Consider the following 18,128-nt stretch of genomic DNA (forward strand, 5'->3'; position numbering starts at 1 on the left):
TACGGTCTGTCACCAAATACAGGGTGTGGAGGTGAAGTCTACTGCGGCTTATGGTATCTATATTTTTTTTGTGAGATTTGGGGGAGATCTATCCTTTTCTTGTGAACGTTAATTTCTAGGCCATGGACTTCCATGACTTTTTTTTTTCTAGTTAACTGCTTATATTACCACTGACATGCTCTAGTTAATCTTTCATGTGTTGCCAACAGCAATGGGGAATATCACTTATGGTTGGACAACTTAAGTCAATGCCAGGTCCTACCAAGAAATGCTAGTCACAGGTGTGAAATGAGGCAACCCACATTTCCATTTAGTATCCTAATCACAAGACTGCCCTTTCTTGCTGGACATGGGTTACATATACATCAGCACTTTGGCAGAAAACAGTAGTATGTTTTTTAATGAACTCATCCCTCTTTTCTGAACCACACCTGAAACTGATTCAGATGTCGAGTGATGCACACTGCTTCCACCCTCTGATTCACTCCTACCAACATCCTGAAGGCTTCACAATTCCAAATACACTTCAGAAAAAAGATGCACAGGGTCCTGAGTGTGAAAGGATGCTTTAATAAAATGACACAAAAAGGCAGACAGTTCTATTTTACATCTGTATTTGAATAGCAGGAGAGCATATAGCTATCAGTAGCCCACTGTGTTGAAATACTCCATAGACATATGACAAGGAGAGTCCTTCAGCCTGAAATTAGCATGGATAAAGCTATCAAAGTGAGCTGGAAAGAAAAAAAAATAATTCCGAAACAGCAGAAAAAAAGTAATGGGGACAGAATAAACTACATGCCTCTTCTGCAGCACTGCTTCCAAAGCCGCAGTGCTCTGGGGGAACCCCAGCAGAGGTGAATGCAAAAGAAGGATCAAACCTGTGGTAAAGTCACGCGATTAGACGTCTGGCTTTGTAGACTTCTCCAGAGTGCTGAGAGCACAACAGTTAGAAAAGGTCCCAATTTCATTATTGTGCTTTTCCACTGGTTTTAAAGCAGCCTTTAAACCCTGCTGGGGCTGCCCATTGGCTCTGTCGACTATGTGGACCCCACAGCTCAGCACATGGGAAGAGGAGGATGCAGCTCCAAAAAAACTGTGCAGGAGGAAGTCAAAAGCACCTACAGGATTTTGGCACATAGGTTTCACTGATGTTTTTAAATATGCTTCCCCTAGAGCAAAAAAATCTGATGTACCAAAAAGCAGGGAAAGCAGCCAATATTGTTAGAAAGAAAAATACCAGTGTGTAGTCAGTGCCTCCAAGCAGAGATAGACTTCAGATCATGCTAGTGCTGCTGGTATGTGCCACTGCCTGCTGGAGCAACAAATAAAGAGCATCTCTGATTCACAGATCCTTTTTTGTAGGTAATCACAACACAACTGTGGAGTACACACAGCCAGTAGTGGTCTGAAGACAAATGCTCAAGATTATAGGGTGAAGTAGCATCAGAGGGCATGAATAACTGCCCTTGTATTGACCAAGGACTGAAGAGCCATTTCAAGCTGTATTATTACATGAGCCATATTTCAAATCTAGTAGGTGCACACAGTGCTGTGGTAGCACAAAGAACACTATTCACTGTATTCTCACTGTGAATGTGTACATTCAACAGTGTTACTGGAGATATCTATAAATCTTTATACACCCATATGCTCCATAGTGGAGATCATGTAACCCCTATAATTTGATTTCACATCTTAGAAAATATTCACCGATTTAATCTGACTCTAATCCACTGGCATTTATTTTAACTATTGCCATTGCTACCGAAATTCCAAAAGTAATGCTGTCTGTGGCTAGCTATACTTAAGCAAGATTGTACCTGGAGGTGAAATCAGCAGATATGTTCTTACCTTAGTCAGAATTTAAGCTTGATGTAGAAACAAAAGTGCAGAGGTTCTTCCAGACCTGCCCTCACCCCATAAGCAGAGGTGATTAGTGACTGGCTGAGGAACAGTGTTAACTAATGAGATGCTCTGAGTTACGATCCTAGATGCTCTTAGTTACGATCCTAGATGCTCTTAGTTATCCTTCCCTAGGGATGCACAGAAGTGCAGAAAAGCCCTATGGCTTCTCTCCCGGGATGGTGTGAGCGCGGGCGTACCTTCAGCACCATAACACAGGCGAGCACAGAGGAACCAGTGCCTGGGGGACTCCCTGAGGGTGGCAAAGCTGGACCTGGCAGCCAGGGCCTTCCCACAACCCATCAGGGACAGGGCAGCCACAGCCCCAGTACTGGGTACCACCCTCGGGGCAGGGATGGCTGCTGAAGGGGAAGATGACGATACCCTTCCTCAGCCTTGGTGTGCTGTGCAACCTGCTAAGCACCTGCTGTGTTCTCTCCCAGTGGCAGCTGCCTCCCCACAGCACGCAGAGCTCTCTCCAGCTGGCAAAGATATTTTTCAGTCATTATTTTTCTACCCTTTATGCTTTCTTTAACAACACTGATGAGATACCAGGCTCGTGACAGAGTGTGGCTGCTAGAAATGGATCCAAGCAAAGCAAAGCAACTTCTCGACCATACATATTCTCCCATGGGCAATAAAATGTCTTTGGTTTTGTAGGCGCAGAAGGATCAGATATGCTGCCAAGGGACCCGCCGGGATCCTGCTCCTGCGAAAGTCCTGAAGCCGAGGAGGGTGCAGGGGTAAGTCTCTTCCCACCATGTTCTTGTGGGAAGCACAGGAATTGGACCTGTGCTCAGACATAATGCTTGTTGGCACTCTGTTAAGTGGCATAGGGCACATCTTCAGCTGCAAGGAGGTAGTCTGATAGCTCACCTGGTAGCCTGGGGTGGCTGGGAACCCACCAGTTTGCTAGAAAATGCATGATGGGAATATTCCTTTTTCATTCTCAGTGCAATCATGTGCAGCCATGTGCTTTTAAGAGCAGCAAATGAATTTGTCAGTATGATGCTGGGAGTAGAAAGGAAGTGAATGGGCAAGTGAATTCCCACAGGGCCAGAACATTCATCTTCAGGCCTGCTGACACTGCTGAGTGTGAAGCACATATATCTAAAGACAAAACCAACCGTATTAAAAACTAAAGGCCTCTCCAACAATATTTGTCATAAACTGTTCTTTTAAACAAAAGTGCAAACTTGGATATACGTTGTCCATATTCCTGCTTAAATTTACTTTAATCTTTCACATTTCTTTAAATAAATCAAATTAGTAATCAAGGTTGTTAAACTGATTCAGATTAAACTTATAAAGCATAATTCAGACTTCTGCTATAAAAGCAGTGGGTTGGGATTTTTCATTAATATTAGTTAAGTTTAGCCCAATAATTAATTCTTTTGCTTAGAGAGGCATTTAAAGATAAAAATGCAGCAACTTCATATCTTCTCCTGGTCTGTGAGTGAAAACTGGTGTAAGAAGCTCAGATCAGCTAGCTTTAAAACCTTAGAGGCCTTGATGAATTATCAGCTAAATCCAGCATCTGCTAAAACTTTTTCTTTTTTTTTTAATGAGCAAAAGGTAAACACAAAACATGTTTTGAAAAGCTTTTCTTTAGATTTTTCTTATCATATTTAGTAGTTTCGCCTACCATTAAAAAAAAAATAACAAACCAAACACAAAACACACTCGTAGTTTTCTAAAAATCCAGGTTTCCAAGAGTTTTTATTTAAATACTAATAAAATCCAAAAGGTGATGGACCAACATAATTAAATATATATATATATAAATGAAACAACAAAACAAATCTGCTAATAAGAAATATGAACCTCACTAAATGTGCTTAAAAATTTAGAATGGACAATGTAGCACAGAATTTCATATTCTTAGCTATCAAGAAACAACAACCAAATTTAAGATTAAATCTATATAAAGCAGTAAATCAACATATCCTCAGGGGTATCGGTCAGTGAGAATCCACCTTTCTTTAGGCAACTACTACACAACACAATAAAATTGAGGTTCAAATTGATAATGCAAAACTATCAAAACAAAACTTTCATGTTATGATTAATTCAGATATTTAAATCATTCTGACTGCATCTGGAGCATGGACTTGCGCAGACATTCCCAGACATTTTTCACTGGTTGCTAGCAGCGCTGTGCTCAGTTTAGCATCATTTTGTGGTAGCTTGTGTATCACTGGACTGCTGGGAAAGCTCTGAGCTAGAGTTTAATCAGTTCCTAACTTTCTCTGGTTTAAGTTAAGGTCATGCTTAAGAAAGGGGAGAAAAAAACTTCAATGACCCTGGAATGCAATTTGTTTTAATAACACAATACCTCCAATGCTTGGGAGTGTAACATCACACAGAATAAAACCTGACTTAGCACCATTTTGTCCTTGGTTTTAAAAAACTGGTCTCTTTTTTTAATAACAAGTCCCCACTGAAGGAAAAGGTTTAATGGCAGAACCTTGTAAGAGGGAGGCTGACTCAGGGCTGTCACTGATGCGGCATGAGCAGAATCAGCAAAATGCTGGCATGGGAAAGTCAATAAAGTCCAGGAGAGTATCCTTACCAGCATGTAATAAAATTCGTTTAGTCATAGTGAATGACAAAGTGCTGAAATTTTCTTTAATAACTTGCTAACAATTTGTGGAAGTGTTAAACCTGGTGTTCAAGGCAAAGACAATATGGAGCAGCTGGATAGAAATTCTTCTAGGCTTGCATTTGCTGAGAGAGACAAACACAAGACAATTGTCCTCTCTACTGCTAAACAGTCAAATGGGCAATGTTATTTTCATGTAAGAAAAATGTCAGTTCTAGACTAAAGCTGAAGAGAATATATGCTGACCCAGCTGAAATATGTTTTTTTTTTATCATATCAAGAGAAAGTAGATCTCAATGAATAGAAATCAGGAAACAGAACTTTGCATAGCTGTTATTTCAACAGCCTACTTTCTCCAAGTGGAGACCTGGGCCACCATGAAGTTCCCTTGAACTTTAACAGGCTTTTAACAAGAAGCACCAAGCTACCTCTAGGTCCATACTGTGCTCTTGACAATATGGTTCAAGTCAATGGTAGTTGCACACTTTTCAGTAAAGCATAGAAAACTCTTACATTTAATAGGTAATGACATTCATGACCAGTGAAGACAGCGTATGGATTAGTAAAAAAAATACTACACTTGATCCTTGTCATGAAGCAAATCAATGCTCTTCCTGACAAGAAAGGAAGGAGCCACTCTATGTCATGTGCTCAGAACAAGACAGGCTGGACCTGTTGTTGAACATGACAAAGTTTATGAATGTTCTCAGAGTTTTTTATGTTTCTTCCTTCTTTTCTTAATAGCAAAATGCTGCCTCTTCATTGTTGTGTTTAAAACACATCCTGTTATGCCTGTAGCTCTTTTTGGAGTGCAAGTTCAGAATACCATGTACTCTATCACTTGCAGCTTTTGCTTTAAAAGGAGAACAAATATGTGTGTGGGAGTAGCATAAACTGCAGCTGTTTTTCTTTGTTTCTACCGTCATTACTGCTGACTGGTAACGAGGAAGAAGACGTAAATATACACCACAAGGAAGAAGATATACAGGAGCTTGGGAGATTGTCTTGGTGAATTCCTAATTTTAACAAAACTTTTATGACTATAAAAAGATTAGCATAGGGTGAAATAATTTGTTTTGCAGTGGAAAGGATGTTGCTATCCTGTCTGACATGGAATATTTAATCAGAGATACAGAACTTCAATTTGCTCTTTCACTGACTTTATGAAAGATTGTATCATCAAAGAACTCAAGTGAGTCCAGACATCTTTGGAAAGATTAATTAATTTCACTGGGCAGCTGCTTAAAAACAAACAAAACATCCAAATAGATGCAGGATACAACCTCATCTCCTCATGCTCCCCCTTGCCCTACTGCACTGTGGCTGAAAACTTTACAGATAACTCAAAATCACAGACGTGTGGTATTTTCAGCACTCTGGGGCAGTTTAAAAGCAAGATGTTCTTTCTGCACAGCATAGGATTCTGAAGCTTGCGAGGCCATATGACAAAAATCCCTGGTTATCTTTCCAAGCATAAGCCTGCATGGTCTTATACCCCCTCCTCTCTTACCCTTCAATGCAGTTTAGGATGTATATTGCTGCCACAACAGCTATGGAGGGGTACTGCTGAAATTCATAGGAAATTGAAGTGAAATTCAGTAACAATCCAAGGCACAGCACACAGCTCCAAGGCGTAAAACAGCTGATGCTTTCTCCAACTAGCTCCTGCCAGCTCTTATTACCGGTTTCTCAGGTCATGCTCTTCACCCCTGGTCCTGGCCGTAGTTCACCTCATGTTTAAGTCAGCAGAGCTGGGCTAGCTAATGGAGAGGAGAATTCATCTGAGTTACTGAACTGCATGTCATAGCACACAGCTAAGAGTTCATTTCCAATTATGGTCTGTGCTAATTGCTCTCCTGTGCGTCTTCAAATCATGACCAAGGCAGGCAACATTGGTTAGGGAAGCCAGAGGATTGTTAGTCATTCAAAGCCATCAGAGACATTATGTTTGACCTCTGGCATTGTAATTTTATTTCTGTGGCTCTGCACGGAAACTGCCAAAGCAAAGTAACAAGACTCCCAAGCTGTGGTGCCTGTGTAAAACATGCCCACCTACCTTCATATATGAAGACAAATGAGATTGCCTGCTCCTACAGTATGTGAGCTGGACATTGAAACACATAGCAGTTTCATAGTGCAGAGCTGGATTTCCACAGAGAATACTGTGTATTTTTAATTAGCAGGCCTACAATCAACTTGTCTTATCACCTCATTACACTTTCATTTTGCCTGATTTCACTTCTGATGATCAGAAAATGCAGTGAAGCTAAGACGTCAGCTTACTGCAGGGACAGCCAGTTCTTCAGGCTGGCCACAGGTTTAGGGATTGGGCCTGCTGTCTTTCTAATTCGAGAAAAGGATGCATCTTTTGAAAACTTAAATATGTTGTTTGAGGAGGAAAACATTTTTTGTCATGGGACAAATAATTTCTGTTTTGACTATGACCCACTTGTCTCTGACTTTCTGAGGACCTTCAGGTAGGATCTGTTTTCTCACTTACCGATTTCTAGTGTTGCCATCCACCCTACAGCAAATGACACATCCCAACTGGAGACATCTAACACCACTGTGCAGTAGCACTAGAAGGAACAAGCATCCAGTCTTGAATATAGGGAGGGCTCGGTAAAATGTGTGGAGAAGGCAGTCTGATTGCTGGAGATTTGTACTTCAGTGTGCAAAACTTAGAAGATCAAAAGATATGAAGAGCATGCAGGACCACTCCTTAAGACCAATATATAGGTGGAAATATTAAGAGTATGGTAAGAGGGTTTTGCTGTTCTTCTGTGAAGCAGTGATTTCAGTCCATGGAGGCTGACAGGATTCCCCATGTGGGAGTAAAAGCAAAGACAGAAGCATTTCTCTTCTTCATAGTTCTCTGAGCACACCTGTGTCAAACTTCCAGAAAAAGATGGCATGACAAAATGTGCCTTTCTGCATTTAGTTAATGTTTGGAACTGAAGTAAGCACTGTGTTTGCTTTGTGTGATAATGCAAAGTATTTAAGAATACTGTCTTGTTTCTGATGCTGCTACTTGTGAGATGAAAAAGCTATGAACATTTAAATATGAGCAGGTAAAATTTAAATGGTATTATTTTTAATAGTTACAGGCACAGTTTTGTATAATAGTATTTGTCCACTTTTGATTCTCTTCCTACATAAATCCATGAAGGTGTTTAAAAAAGCCCATCCTGTTTTGTCTGCTGCTTGCACCCTCTCTCTCCCACTAGATGTCTTTACAGGATCTACCCAGACGTCTTGAAAGCCTCTGATCAAATTTCTTCCATATTTCGTCTCTGCTGAAAGTTTCCCACCCAGATTAGTTTCTGCTAATTGTTCTTTCATTTGCTGCCACTTTTGCTTCAGTCTGCTCCCTTGTGTCTCCCACAGCTGCTTATCTCCCTTGTCGGCTCTTTTTCCTGGGGTGACACTGGCCCCACTTTTTCCTGCAGGGGCAAATGTCTCTGCTCCTCAACACTCATTATTGCTTGCATTTTGATAAAATCTACAGGCCAGATAAGAAATTATTATGTTAAATGAGATAAACTTACTTAAGGGAAGCCTGTCTCTAGTCGAGGTCTTAGAAAACACTTAGGATCCATCTAAAAGCCATGACATTAAAAAAAATGCCAGCTCGCTCTTCCATTGCAGTTTTGATGATTAATGGCAACAAACTACTTCTGTGTTATCTTTGTTTGCGCAACTGGAATTTGTAGTCATGTTTATTAACTCAGTCCTTGCAAATACTGGGAAGTTGAATACTCAGTGAAATACACTGTGTTTGGGTGTATATGGGGAGATATTTAAATATTTCTGCTACACAAACAATTTTACTAACTCTATAGGACTTTCTTTTATTTATAGAGCCTAATGTAGTTAAGCTGCTGCAGGACAACACTGCTTTATTCTCTGTAAACAACTTTATTCTTTGTCTTGTCATTTTTATTGTTCTAGTGGCAGTGAATAAAATGCTGCATCTGTTCCTCAGGAAGGACTTAATCCAAAGCTCATCGAATGCATTGGAAGAGCCTCCACTGGGCTTTGGATCAAGCTCCTTAGTTCACAAACAAATGCTCTTTGTGAGAATCTGCTATTCAAGTATTGTACAGAAGAGTTACAGAGCTAGAGTTCCTGATTTCTAAAATAATGATTGCTCTTCAAATCTTTTTTGCATTGCCTGTTCAGTTGGAGGAACAGTATGCAACTGTTCATAATTGTTGAAGTACTGTAGTCTGTGATTATCTTGCCCCAGCTGTTGACGTAAACGTAGAACATGTAAAGCTGTGGCAAAAAGTAATGCTATATTTATATAGCTCCTCCTATGCACACAGTAAGTCAGAAAATTATATAGACTCCCTGTCCCTGCTGATCCTCAGGCTCAGTCAGGCAAGCTGGACACGGGTGAGCCATCTTTCAGGACTGCCTTCTGTTGATGTTACTGATGAAACAGACTTAAAAGAGGGATTTGTAGAGTTTTGAGGGATACTACTGAATGGATTTTTTTTTTCTCATGTGCTTAGGAAAAGTAACAGACTGAAAGGAGACACAAAGCCCACAGCAGGGGAAAGATATGGGAACTCTTGTGGAAGAGGGTACCAAAAGAGTAAGATAAGGCAGGAGTAATCAAAGCAGAAACATTATCTGGAGTAAGACTGTAAAGAGCTTTAAGTGACATCTCAGAGCCCCAGATTTGCAATGACTGCGTTTTCCAGAAGAAGGAGGAAGAACCATGAGTCAGTTATGCAGCGGTATCCCCATGAGCTGCAATTAAAAACCAATATTCCTTACAGCATCACAGGGAGTGAATATTTCCTTGGATTTCTCATGAAGGGGAACTAACAGTTCCCATGAACTGAAGAGAACATAATGCCAATGAAACTGGACTGTTTCTGCAACTGCAGAACAGCGTAACTGCTTCACGTGGGTGTGGATTACACACACAGTTACTACTGGGTATTACTCCTGTGACAGAGTAATAGTACTGTGACAGTAAAATAGTCTACACAGTGTGGTAAGTGCTGGCACAGCTATGCATGTAGTTTGTAAGCCAATGATGACTAAAAGTTTATGGAGCCAGTACTAAAACGTTACTTACTCAGGAGTCACATATAAGTCAATGAGTTTATTCATGTTGCTAGTTGCTGATACAGATCTTGCCAAGCTATTTCACCACATAATAGAAGTATCTAAACGAGCCTGTTAGTCAGCTAAGTAACTTAAGAAAATAATATTTAAGTTCGTATTACATTAGTATTTGAACTCCCCAACCACAGCTGAGGTCCCGTTATGTTCTGCAAACATCCACTAACAGGCAGTCCCTGTCTTAAAATTCATCAACTCATAAAGACATATAAGGGAAGGTGATATGCATTTGGTCACATCTCAGATCACCAGCAACACCAGGAATGGAACAGGGATCTCCAGTCACTTCTCAACCAGCAACTCCCTACTTCTGTAATACTTGACATTTCATCCCTGTACTGAATATAAAGCATTTATGAATGTGACCTCCAAACTTCCCACAGCTCTTCTGCTGACTGATGGATCTCTGCATTCATTAGTTTTATAAATGCATAGAGAATACACACAAGTACCATTTTCATCTCACATGCATTACCACAAGCCAATGCATTCCCTCAGCCAGCTCATGTGCATGTTATTCTGCAGTCAGAGAAGTAACCAGAATCACAAAGAATGAAAAATTAATCTAAGCACAAAATTTCTGACAGCTAATCTTGACACTTAAAATTCTGCATCCCAAGCAAACCCCATTTTTTATACACAGTGTGGAGGCTCCCAGATCAGGCATCATCTTTCAAGACTACATTTCATTTTATAAATGTAAAAGCACCTGATATATCCAGCATCATTATCACAGTATTTTTTCCTTTCTTTATTCTGCACTACTCTCAGCATCTTTAAGAGTTCATAGAGAACAAGAACAGTATGCTAGGCTGTGAAACAGCACCTGAAGGAATTTCTTCCTAATAGGAAGAGGTACACCCTGTGAATTGTTCTCTATTTGAAGGTTTGCTGTATAACAGTTAAAAGAAAATAAAAATCTCTCACACAGAAACTAGGGTCCAATATACCAGCAAAGACTCTGAGTAAATCCTCTGTCTCCTAGATATTTCAGGGGCAGTAGATATGGATATGACTTCACTGTCTTCTCTCCATTTCTCTCTTCTCCTTTAAATGTCTTTGTGTTTCATTTCCTTCTCTTTATCTCACCATCCTGAGCTGCCCTGTGTCTCTTCCCCTTCCTAACTCCAGGCACTCTTCATTGGCAATGGCTCTGCCTGCCGTCTTTCTGCCCATGGAAGAGCATGCATCTGTACAGAGGCACATTGTAAACTAGGTCAGCTTATGTGGCAGAGAAAAAAGAGCAGAAATAAAAGCCTTTTTGTATAATAACAATGCCTCACATAACCACGTGGCCCAGTTATTAGAGGTGTTTGGTGTCTGCAGTTCCCACTAACTTCAGTGGCACTAGTCCTCTTGTTCACAGCCTATGTATATAGGAAAATAACTTAAGCTTCGAAGGTCCCTACAAATACTAGTACAGACATGCAGTCACACTTCCTTGAGCTTTCCCAAGAATGTCACACAACCTCAGGATTTGTTTTTTCTCAATTTTTCCTACATGTTCAGCACAGCCTTGGGATGTATGTTTGTCAGTCACTGGAGGAGGAATGAGGTAATACCAGGAGTAACATATCCCTTTTCAGTTCACAGGGCACATAAAGCAGGCCTGAAAGGGAATGACAGGCAAAGAACTGTCATTTGAATGTTTAAAATAACAACCTTTATTGACAAAAGTTGGCTTAATGCAGCTGATCATTATACATTTCCTACTTTCAGAGATTTTGGGACCACACCTACTAATCTTACAATTCATTATTTAGATAAAGATATTTTAATTTCACAGCAAAAATTAGGGAAGGCTGCACCCTGGCAAAGATTAACTCCTTCTTCTCCCTACCTGAAGCCCTCTGTAATACTGTTCAAAAATCACAGAGCATTAACAAAATACATGTTTAAAACAAACTTTAAGATAATTTTCTTCTGCTGTTGTTACTGTTGAAAATTAAAATTAGAAGCCAATAGGCAAAATTCACTAAAATACACACAGTGAAATCACATTTGATTTCCTCTCTGATATATTAGTCATGTGCTACCTGAATTATTACTAAGTAAATGCATCTCTGTCATAAGAAAAAAAAAAAAGGCAAATAAAAATTCAAACAGTATCAGCGTCATTAGATACTGCTTTATCTAATGGAAAAAAATCTATGCTGCAGTCACACAGTTCAGTCCAACCCTGTATGAGGGCAGTAAGCAGGATAGGAGCAGAAGGTAACTGTTGGAACAAAGGGGCAGAGGGGTGGGAACCCACTAAGAGGAGCTCTGAAGTTCCCCCGTTGGCAGTGTAACATCTTTGGTTGCAGTTATCACAGATCTTTTTCTACAGTGCAGTATTGCCAGTCTCCAAAACTTGAGACCTTCAAAAAGCATGAGACTGACTACGATTATTTTAATTATGTTTCTAAGGCCTGGAGGAGACCTTTCTGCATAGTTCTGAAGGTTTCAACAACTAAATAAGCCCGATATATTTTTCTCCCTCCTTTCCTTTTGATAACTGGCTTGTTCTATCAGCTGAAGTTTCTAAAAACCCAACAAACATGGTCAGACCTCTGAAACACCCAAAACGGATGCAACCCCCATGCTCCTCTTTCCCCTGCATCCCCACACTGCCATTTGGATAGCATACCTACCCGTGGCAGCAGAGACAGCAGGGCAGGCTGGTGGGTGTGAGCAGTGATGCATGCCCATGCATAGCTGCTTCAGTCAGATGCCAGAGCTTCTCATTGCTCCCTGCCTGCTCCCTGCAAATGGGCTGAATGGAACCATACTACAGTTCTAGCACATGCCAGACACACCTGTATGGATCCTAGGAAGACAAAGGGAGTCCTGTCTTTGGGCAGGTAACTGAATTGCAGACATTCCTGGGAACAATCCTAGATGGTGCAGCTCAAACACCCCCTGCTCAGAGTTGGTCTTCCTTCTTCCTTTCCATGCCGTATGCTAGTGTCAAGTAAAAAATGTGCATTAAAAAGGGCCATTTTTCATCTGGAGAATTTACAGCAAAGTATGAAAGAAACAAAATAAGACAGCAGCAGATATGGAGTATGGCAACAGCTTCCTGGGTCAAAGACATTGGAGGAGTCTTGCCTGTACCATACTCTGTGTTTTTGGATTCATGTTTGCAAAGAAGGTCATGGATACATACAGTTAATCACTAAGATAGCTTCTTACTTTCATTAATAGCACTGACTTACGGGTCTACTCTTAGGTATGTATGCATCTATTTCCTTATACCATTACCTTTTTTATAAGCCTTTTCACTGTCACAACATTCAGGTAGCAACGTGCCTGTCTGTGAGCACCACGTCCTTGAGTTCTCACCAGAGAATGCAGCAGCTGAGTTATCCACAGCAGCATTTAACTTCCCATTTAAAATACTGGCACCTAAAGAGGTGAAGGTGGCAAATGTGCCACTAAACTTCAATACAGACTCTGGAGAACTAGAGGTTCACAAACCTCATGCCTGTTCTGTGCAAATAGAGAGATGCTAATTGGGTTAGAACTAAAGGACACCTGGATTAATGCTATCTATCTGAGAAGAGTCAACACTGCAGCTGTAAAGTCCTGCCTTAAACAAACATCTTGAAGGTCTCTGAAAGGATCAACAAAGATGTGGTCAAGGTGATCTAATTTCCATTAGACTGGGTTTCTCAAAGGCTCTTGACAAAGGTTTTTAAGGAGACTGAAGAACTGACAACAAGAAGAGGGAAAGCCCTGGTATAGTTCAGTAATTGCTTAGAAGATAAAATGCAAAGTACAGGAATAAATGACCAGCTCCCACAACGGAGGGAGGTGCTGAACGGTGTAGGCTTCTGCACAGATCAGTGCTGGGACATGTGCTGTTCAGTGTACTCATATCTCACCAGAGAATGAAGTGAAATAGCGTTCATTAGTGGTATTAAGTTAGCAGTAAGAGGAAAGACTGAAGAACTACACAAGGACATTATGAGGCTGACTGGACAATATGTGAAATTCAGTGTAGATAAGTATGAATTGACACTTAATAATGAAACAATTGTGTAAGACAGTAGAGTCTGAGCTGATCATTGCATGAACAAAATCTCAGGTTTACCACAGACAGTTCTGTAGAAACATCAGCTCTGTGCTCAAAAACTTTTCATAAAATACTAGCTTTTAAGAGAAAAATAACACTGTGCCACCATATGAATCCATGTTTTGTCCTCATCTTAAATCTTGTGTATTTCTTAATCTCAAATAGGATCTATTAGATCAGGCTGACATTCAAGAGGGCATCTTTGATGATAAAAGGTACAGGATAGTCTATGGACAAAGCGCCTTCTTGAGGAGCCTAAAACTCTTGAGCCAGGAGGAGTGATGTAGCGGAGGTCTACAAACTCATGAGCAGTTCAACGAGATGGTTAGGACCTGTTCCTCATCTCCAGCACAGGAGCTGAGGGCATAGTAAAGTTCTTACTGAAACCAAAAATAAAAGGCAGAGGTTCTTCACAGGGGGGGTGACAAACCAGTGGAAATTCTTGCCACAGCCTACTGGGAATGCTGCAAGCGCATTTGGACCCAAGGAAGTCACATTCATTTTTGTGTATATATATATATATATATAAATTATATTCGATATATTTTTATGTATTTATATAAACAAACAAAACCCCAACAAACAAAAACCGGAAAGATAAAAATCCCAAAACCCCCAAACCCACATATCACCGATTAGCAGCAAAACCCCGCGGAAGCCCTCGGAAACCCCCGGCGCCGCGGTCAGGAAGCTCACGCCGCACAGCCCCGGAGGCGGGCCGCGGGGCCGCGCTGCTTCCCGCCGGGGCTCCGCTCCCGCCCTCCGGCCCTGCGCGGCGCGGGCTCCCGTAATAGGAGAGGGCTCGCAGCCGGCCGGGTAACCCGACCGCGGCGCGGGGGGAGGATGCGCGGAGGGTCCGCGGGGCGCAGCGCCCCGCGGGACGGTACCCAGCCATACCGGGACGAGGTGGGACAACGCGAAGCGGGGCGGGGCGGCTACGGGGCGGCCGGCGGGTTAGCCACCTCTTCCTGGCGTCGGTGAAGGGGGCGGGCGAAGAGGGAAGGGGAGGAGGAGGAGGAGGAGGAGGAAGAAGAGGCACCCGGCGTACCGGGGCTGCGCTTGTAGCTGGCGGTGCACGCTGCGCGCCGGAGGAGCGGGAGCGCCTTGGAGAGGTACCTCCGCTCGGGGCTGCGCGCGTGTTTGCGCGTCCTCCTGCCAGCCTGTCTTGTCTGACTGTCTGTCTGGTCTGTGTGTGTGAGCGCGGCTCCGGCGGGAAGGAAGGCGGCGGTGGCGGCTGCGGCTCCGGCAAGTTGGCCCTCGGCGGGCTGCAGCCGGCAAAGGTGGAAATGAGGGGACGGCGACGGACTGAGGCGGGGGCTGAAGCGTGGCGCGGGAGGTGTGTGTGTTGGGGGGGGTCGACAGAGGTGCGAAGAAGGTCGGGGAAAGGCTAGTAGGGAAGATGAATAGGCAGGGAGGAAAGACGAGGAGGGGATGGGGGAATGAAAATGTGGGAGGGGAAGAGGCCAGGAGGGAAGGGGGGATGTTGGAGGGGGAACGCGGGCTCGCTTTTGCCCTCACTTACCCCGCGAGGTGCGCCCGCCAGCCCCGCGCCTGCACATCCCTTGTGCCGGGGGGCGCTGGACCCGGGGGGGACGAGTGCGGAGCGGCGGGTCCGTGCGCGCCCCCCGCCGCGGCCCGCAGGGGCTTTGGTGAGATCCTGAGGAACCCGTGACGTAATTATTTTTTAATCAGCATGTTTTTTTCATGGGCATCTCAGTTTTTCCTGGACTCCCCGTTTTGAACAGGAAATCTCCCGCATCTTTGTGCCAAGTCTGTCTATTTTTAGACCCCTCAGTAACGGCGAAGCATGAGTTTTAGGTATTTGATTTCTTCCCATTTGGCTCCTGCTTAGGACCACTGCAGTGTGAACTACTCAAACGCTGGTGTTTCTTCCTAGAAAAAGTTATTCAGATTATTGCTGAGGTGGGCAGGCAGGCGGCTACTGTGGGTATCAGTGTTTGAGTTCCTGATAACATTAATCATTAGCCATAAGGAGCAGTCACTATGCTGAAGTTTCTTTTTTATCTTTAGATGAATCGTCTGTCAGCTCCCAGAAGATGTACGTTAGGACAGAAAGTACCAGCTTAATGTTGGAAGAGGTAGAGCAGGTCCCCCTGTTGTGATTTTATCAATGAAATAAACCTGTTTTATTTTGAGCTGTGATTAACAGTTCAATGTTGTAATGATATCCTCTGATTCTAGCATTGTCTCATAGCTCTGGTATGTCAATTTGTATTCATGCTGTGTAAGTGTTTTGCAGAGGTTTTGCGTATCTGACACGGATTTATTTCATTTTCATAATTACATTTTCTGGTGTCACCAGCCTCAAGGAAACCCAAGGAAAGCGCATGTACATCAGTATCTGTGGCAGTACATGACATTCTTCTATGAAGTGCAAGTTATTTTGTGTGTGTTTAGATCACAGCTTTTATGTCCCTGCACACAGCAGAAGATGAAGTTGCATCTCAGGTGGAGAAGATTTTTTAAAACAGCCTGATGGTCCACATAGCCGTTGTGGCTGGCTGCAGGAATCTAAATGTTGACTAAGATGGCATCTCAGGGGCCCTTCCAGTACTGTAATTTTCTGTAATCAAGTGACAGTCATGGTAAATCAGTACTGATGAAACATGCACAAAGCTTTAAAAAAGATGCATTACACACAGTAACTTTTAGAGACCACAGATCTGTCCCTCCTTCCTGAAAAACAAGTCTCAATCCTCAGTGTGGAAGTTTCCCAGCTATAAAACAGAACTCTTCTTTTGTCCTTTTTCTTCTCTACATTAGCAGATCTTAAGGGCTGTTTTACGGTCTTTGCGCAAGCACAGTGTACCGAAACTGGAAGACTCATCCTAGTTTGTAAAAAAATCGTACCCGTAACTACTGCTCAAAAATATGTGTTACAGAAATCCATATTTTGTCATTTGTTTTTGTGTCTCTCAAATAATCATATTCACAATAGTTGTTTTTTTCTGGCATTATGACAAAATGAACAGAAAAATATTTCATATTGAAATTCTGGGTTAGCAATACAAATTATGGGCTTCTTTTTGATGATGAACAGTATTCAGCAGTCCATTACAAGTGTAAATCATGCCATCCTTAATTTTTAGAAAGAGATCCTTTGACTTAAGTTTATAATTAGTGAGAGCTCAGGAGTTTCACTTTTTGTTCATTTGATGACACTATGCCACTGGGTTTACAGAAGAAAGCAGAACTGTTCCTTTAGAGTAATTCTTCAGAAATGTGGTAGCAAGACTTAAGTAAGTGTTTTCATCACTTGATATGGTATTTACATGCAGTATACTGCAAAACTGAGAATTTTCCCTAGGTATTTCATAGCAGAGAGAATGATTACTTTAATCCCGTATTAATACCAGAGAAAAACAATCATTTATTGAAAATACAGCAAATTCCCTTCAAAACATGTATACATCTTCAGAAGGGTTAGGAATATTACTTTAAAAATGTGTGTAAGTGCTTGGCAAAACTTTGGTATTTGCTACTGAATGACGAAAACGTGTCCTGTTCATTGTAGAATTTTCCAGCTTTGCCTAATTGACTTTTAAAGAGATGATTCATGGTCCATGAGTAAAGGATGCTTTCAAATATTTGTTTGCCTTTTTTTTTTTTTTTTTTTTCCAAAAATCTGTTGATTTCACTAATGGCTTTTGTGGCTTAATTTCCTCTCTTCCTATATTCTGAGTGTTAGAAAGGAAAAAGAGCAGGAAACTTGCTGTATGTAAATTGCTAAATTCACATTATTGCATGTACATTGGAAGGGAATGGTTCTCCATGTTTTACAAGCTTTTTTGTACATGTGTTTGTATTACTTTATATAACATATGTTTGTATAAAGTATGCATGAATCAAGAAAACTTTTTAAGGGTGCAGTGCGTTTAGTACTACCAGTAAAAGGTGTTGTGCATCTGTGTCATTTCCCTTTGTAGCAGCTGAATTAGTGAGAAGAGCTATCTCCTGCATTGATAGTTGCAAAATACCTTAAATGGAGACACATTAGGACTGTACTGATTTAAATATAAAAACCAAACATCACACCAAAACCGAAATCACTGAGTAACTTAGTAAGTAAAACAATTCTGTTGACTGGGCCTGGGTGAAAATGCAAATACAGATGAGAGCATATGTAGCTTCCTTCCTAACAGTTCTCTGTGATTTGACATCACAGTTATTTTTTAATGCAGTAAATCCAAGAATTCAAGCGGACATCTTGCGCCTTATTGTTTGGGCCAGTGGCACCAGCATTATTGAGCTTTGTAACAGCCATTTCCCCCCCATTACTCCAGGGAAAAATACATCTCTATCTGTATACATGCTTAGAGTGTCGTATTTCTGTGTCTTGTTAAATGTGGGGCAAGTTTAGTAGTGCCAGTTGAGAATAATTCCCTTATAGGAGTGCTACTACAC

The 18,128-nt window shown here is 41.7% G+C and overlaps 1 protein-coding gene and 1 long non-coding RNA gene across 11 annotated transcripts in view; one reads left to right on the plus strand and one right to left on the minus strand.

The window, feature by feature from the left end:
* Positions 1-18,128, plus strand: part of PALM2AKAP2 (PALM2 and AKAP2 fusion) — a 263,373-nt gene that overhangs the window by 153,399 nt on the left and 91,846 nt on the right. For 6 of the 8 annotated variants that reach the window (XM_057426043.1, XM_057426044.1, XM_057426046.1 and 3 more), the window contains one exon: positions 2,566-2,648. In XM_057426043.1, the coding sequence (XP_057282026.1) occupies positions 2,566-2,648 (83 nt within the window). Of the gene's footprint in view, positions 1-2,565; positions 2,649-14,494; positions 14,520-14,706; positions 14,816-18,128 lie in introns of those variants that run through there. The other 2 variants (XM_057426053.1, XM_057426052.1) reach the window with 2 other exon arrangements.
* Positions 10,713-14,472, minus strand: LOC130608253 (uncharacterized). Of its 3 annotated transcripts, none has more exons than XR_008974488.1 (3): positions 14,336-14,472; positions 13,421-13,507; positions 10,713-11,255 (listed from the first exon to the last, which is right to left on the minus strand). It is a non-coding gene; the product is annotated as an uncharacterized LOC130608253 (long non-coding RNA). The 3 variants fall into 3 exon arrangements; XR_008974487.1 differs by having other exon boundaries at positions 14,317-14,472; XR_008974486.1 differs by lacking the exon at positions 14,336-14,472 and having other exon boundaries at positions 10,720-10,836; positions 10,930-11,255; positions 13,421-13,976.

The sequence above is a fragment of the Pezoporus wallicus genome, unplaced genomic scaffold, assembly GCF_028554395.1.
Source record: "Pezoporus wallicus isolate ANWC-B61680 ecotype Strahan unplaced genomic scaffold, APGP_CSIRO_Pwel_v1 scaffold_8224, whole genome shotgun sequence".
In the NCBI taxonomy this organism is placed as follows: Eukaryota; Metazoa; Chordata; class Aves; order Psittaciformes; family Psittacidae; genus Pezoporus; species Pezoporus wallicus.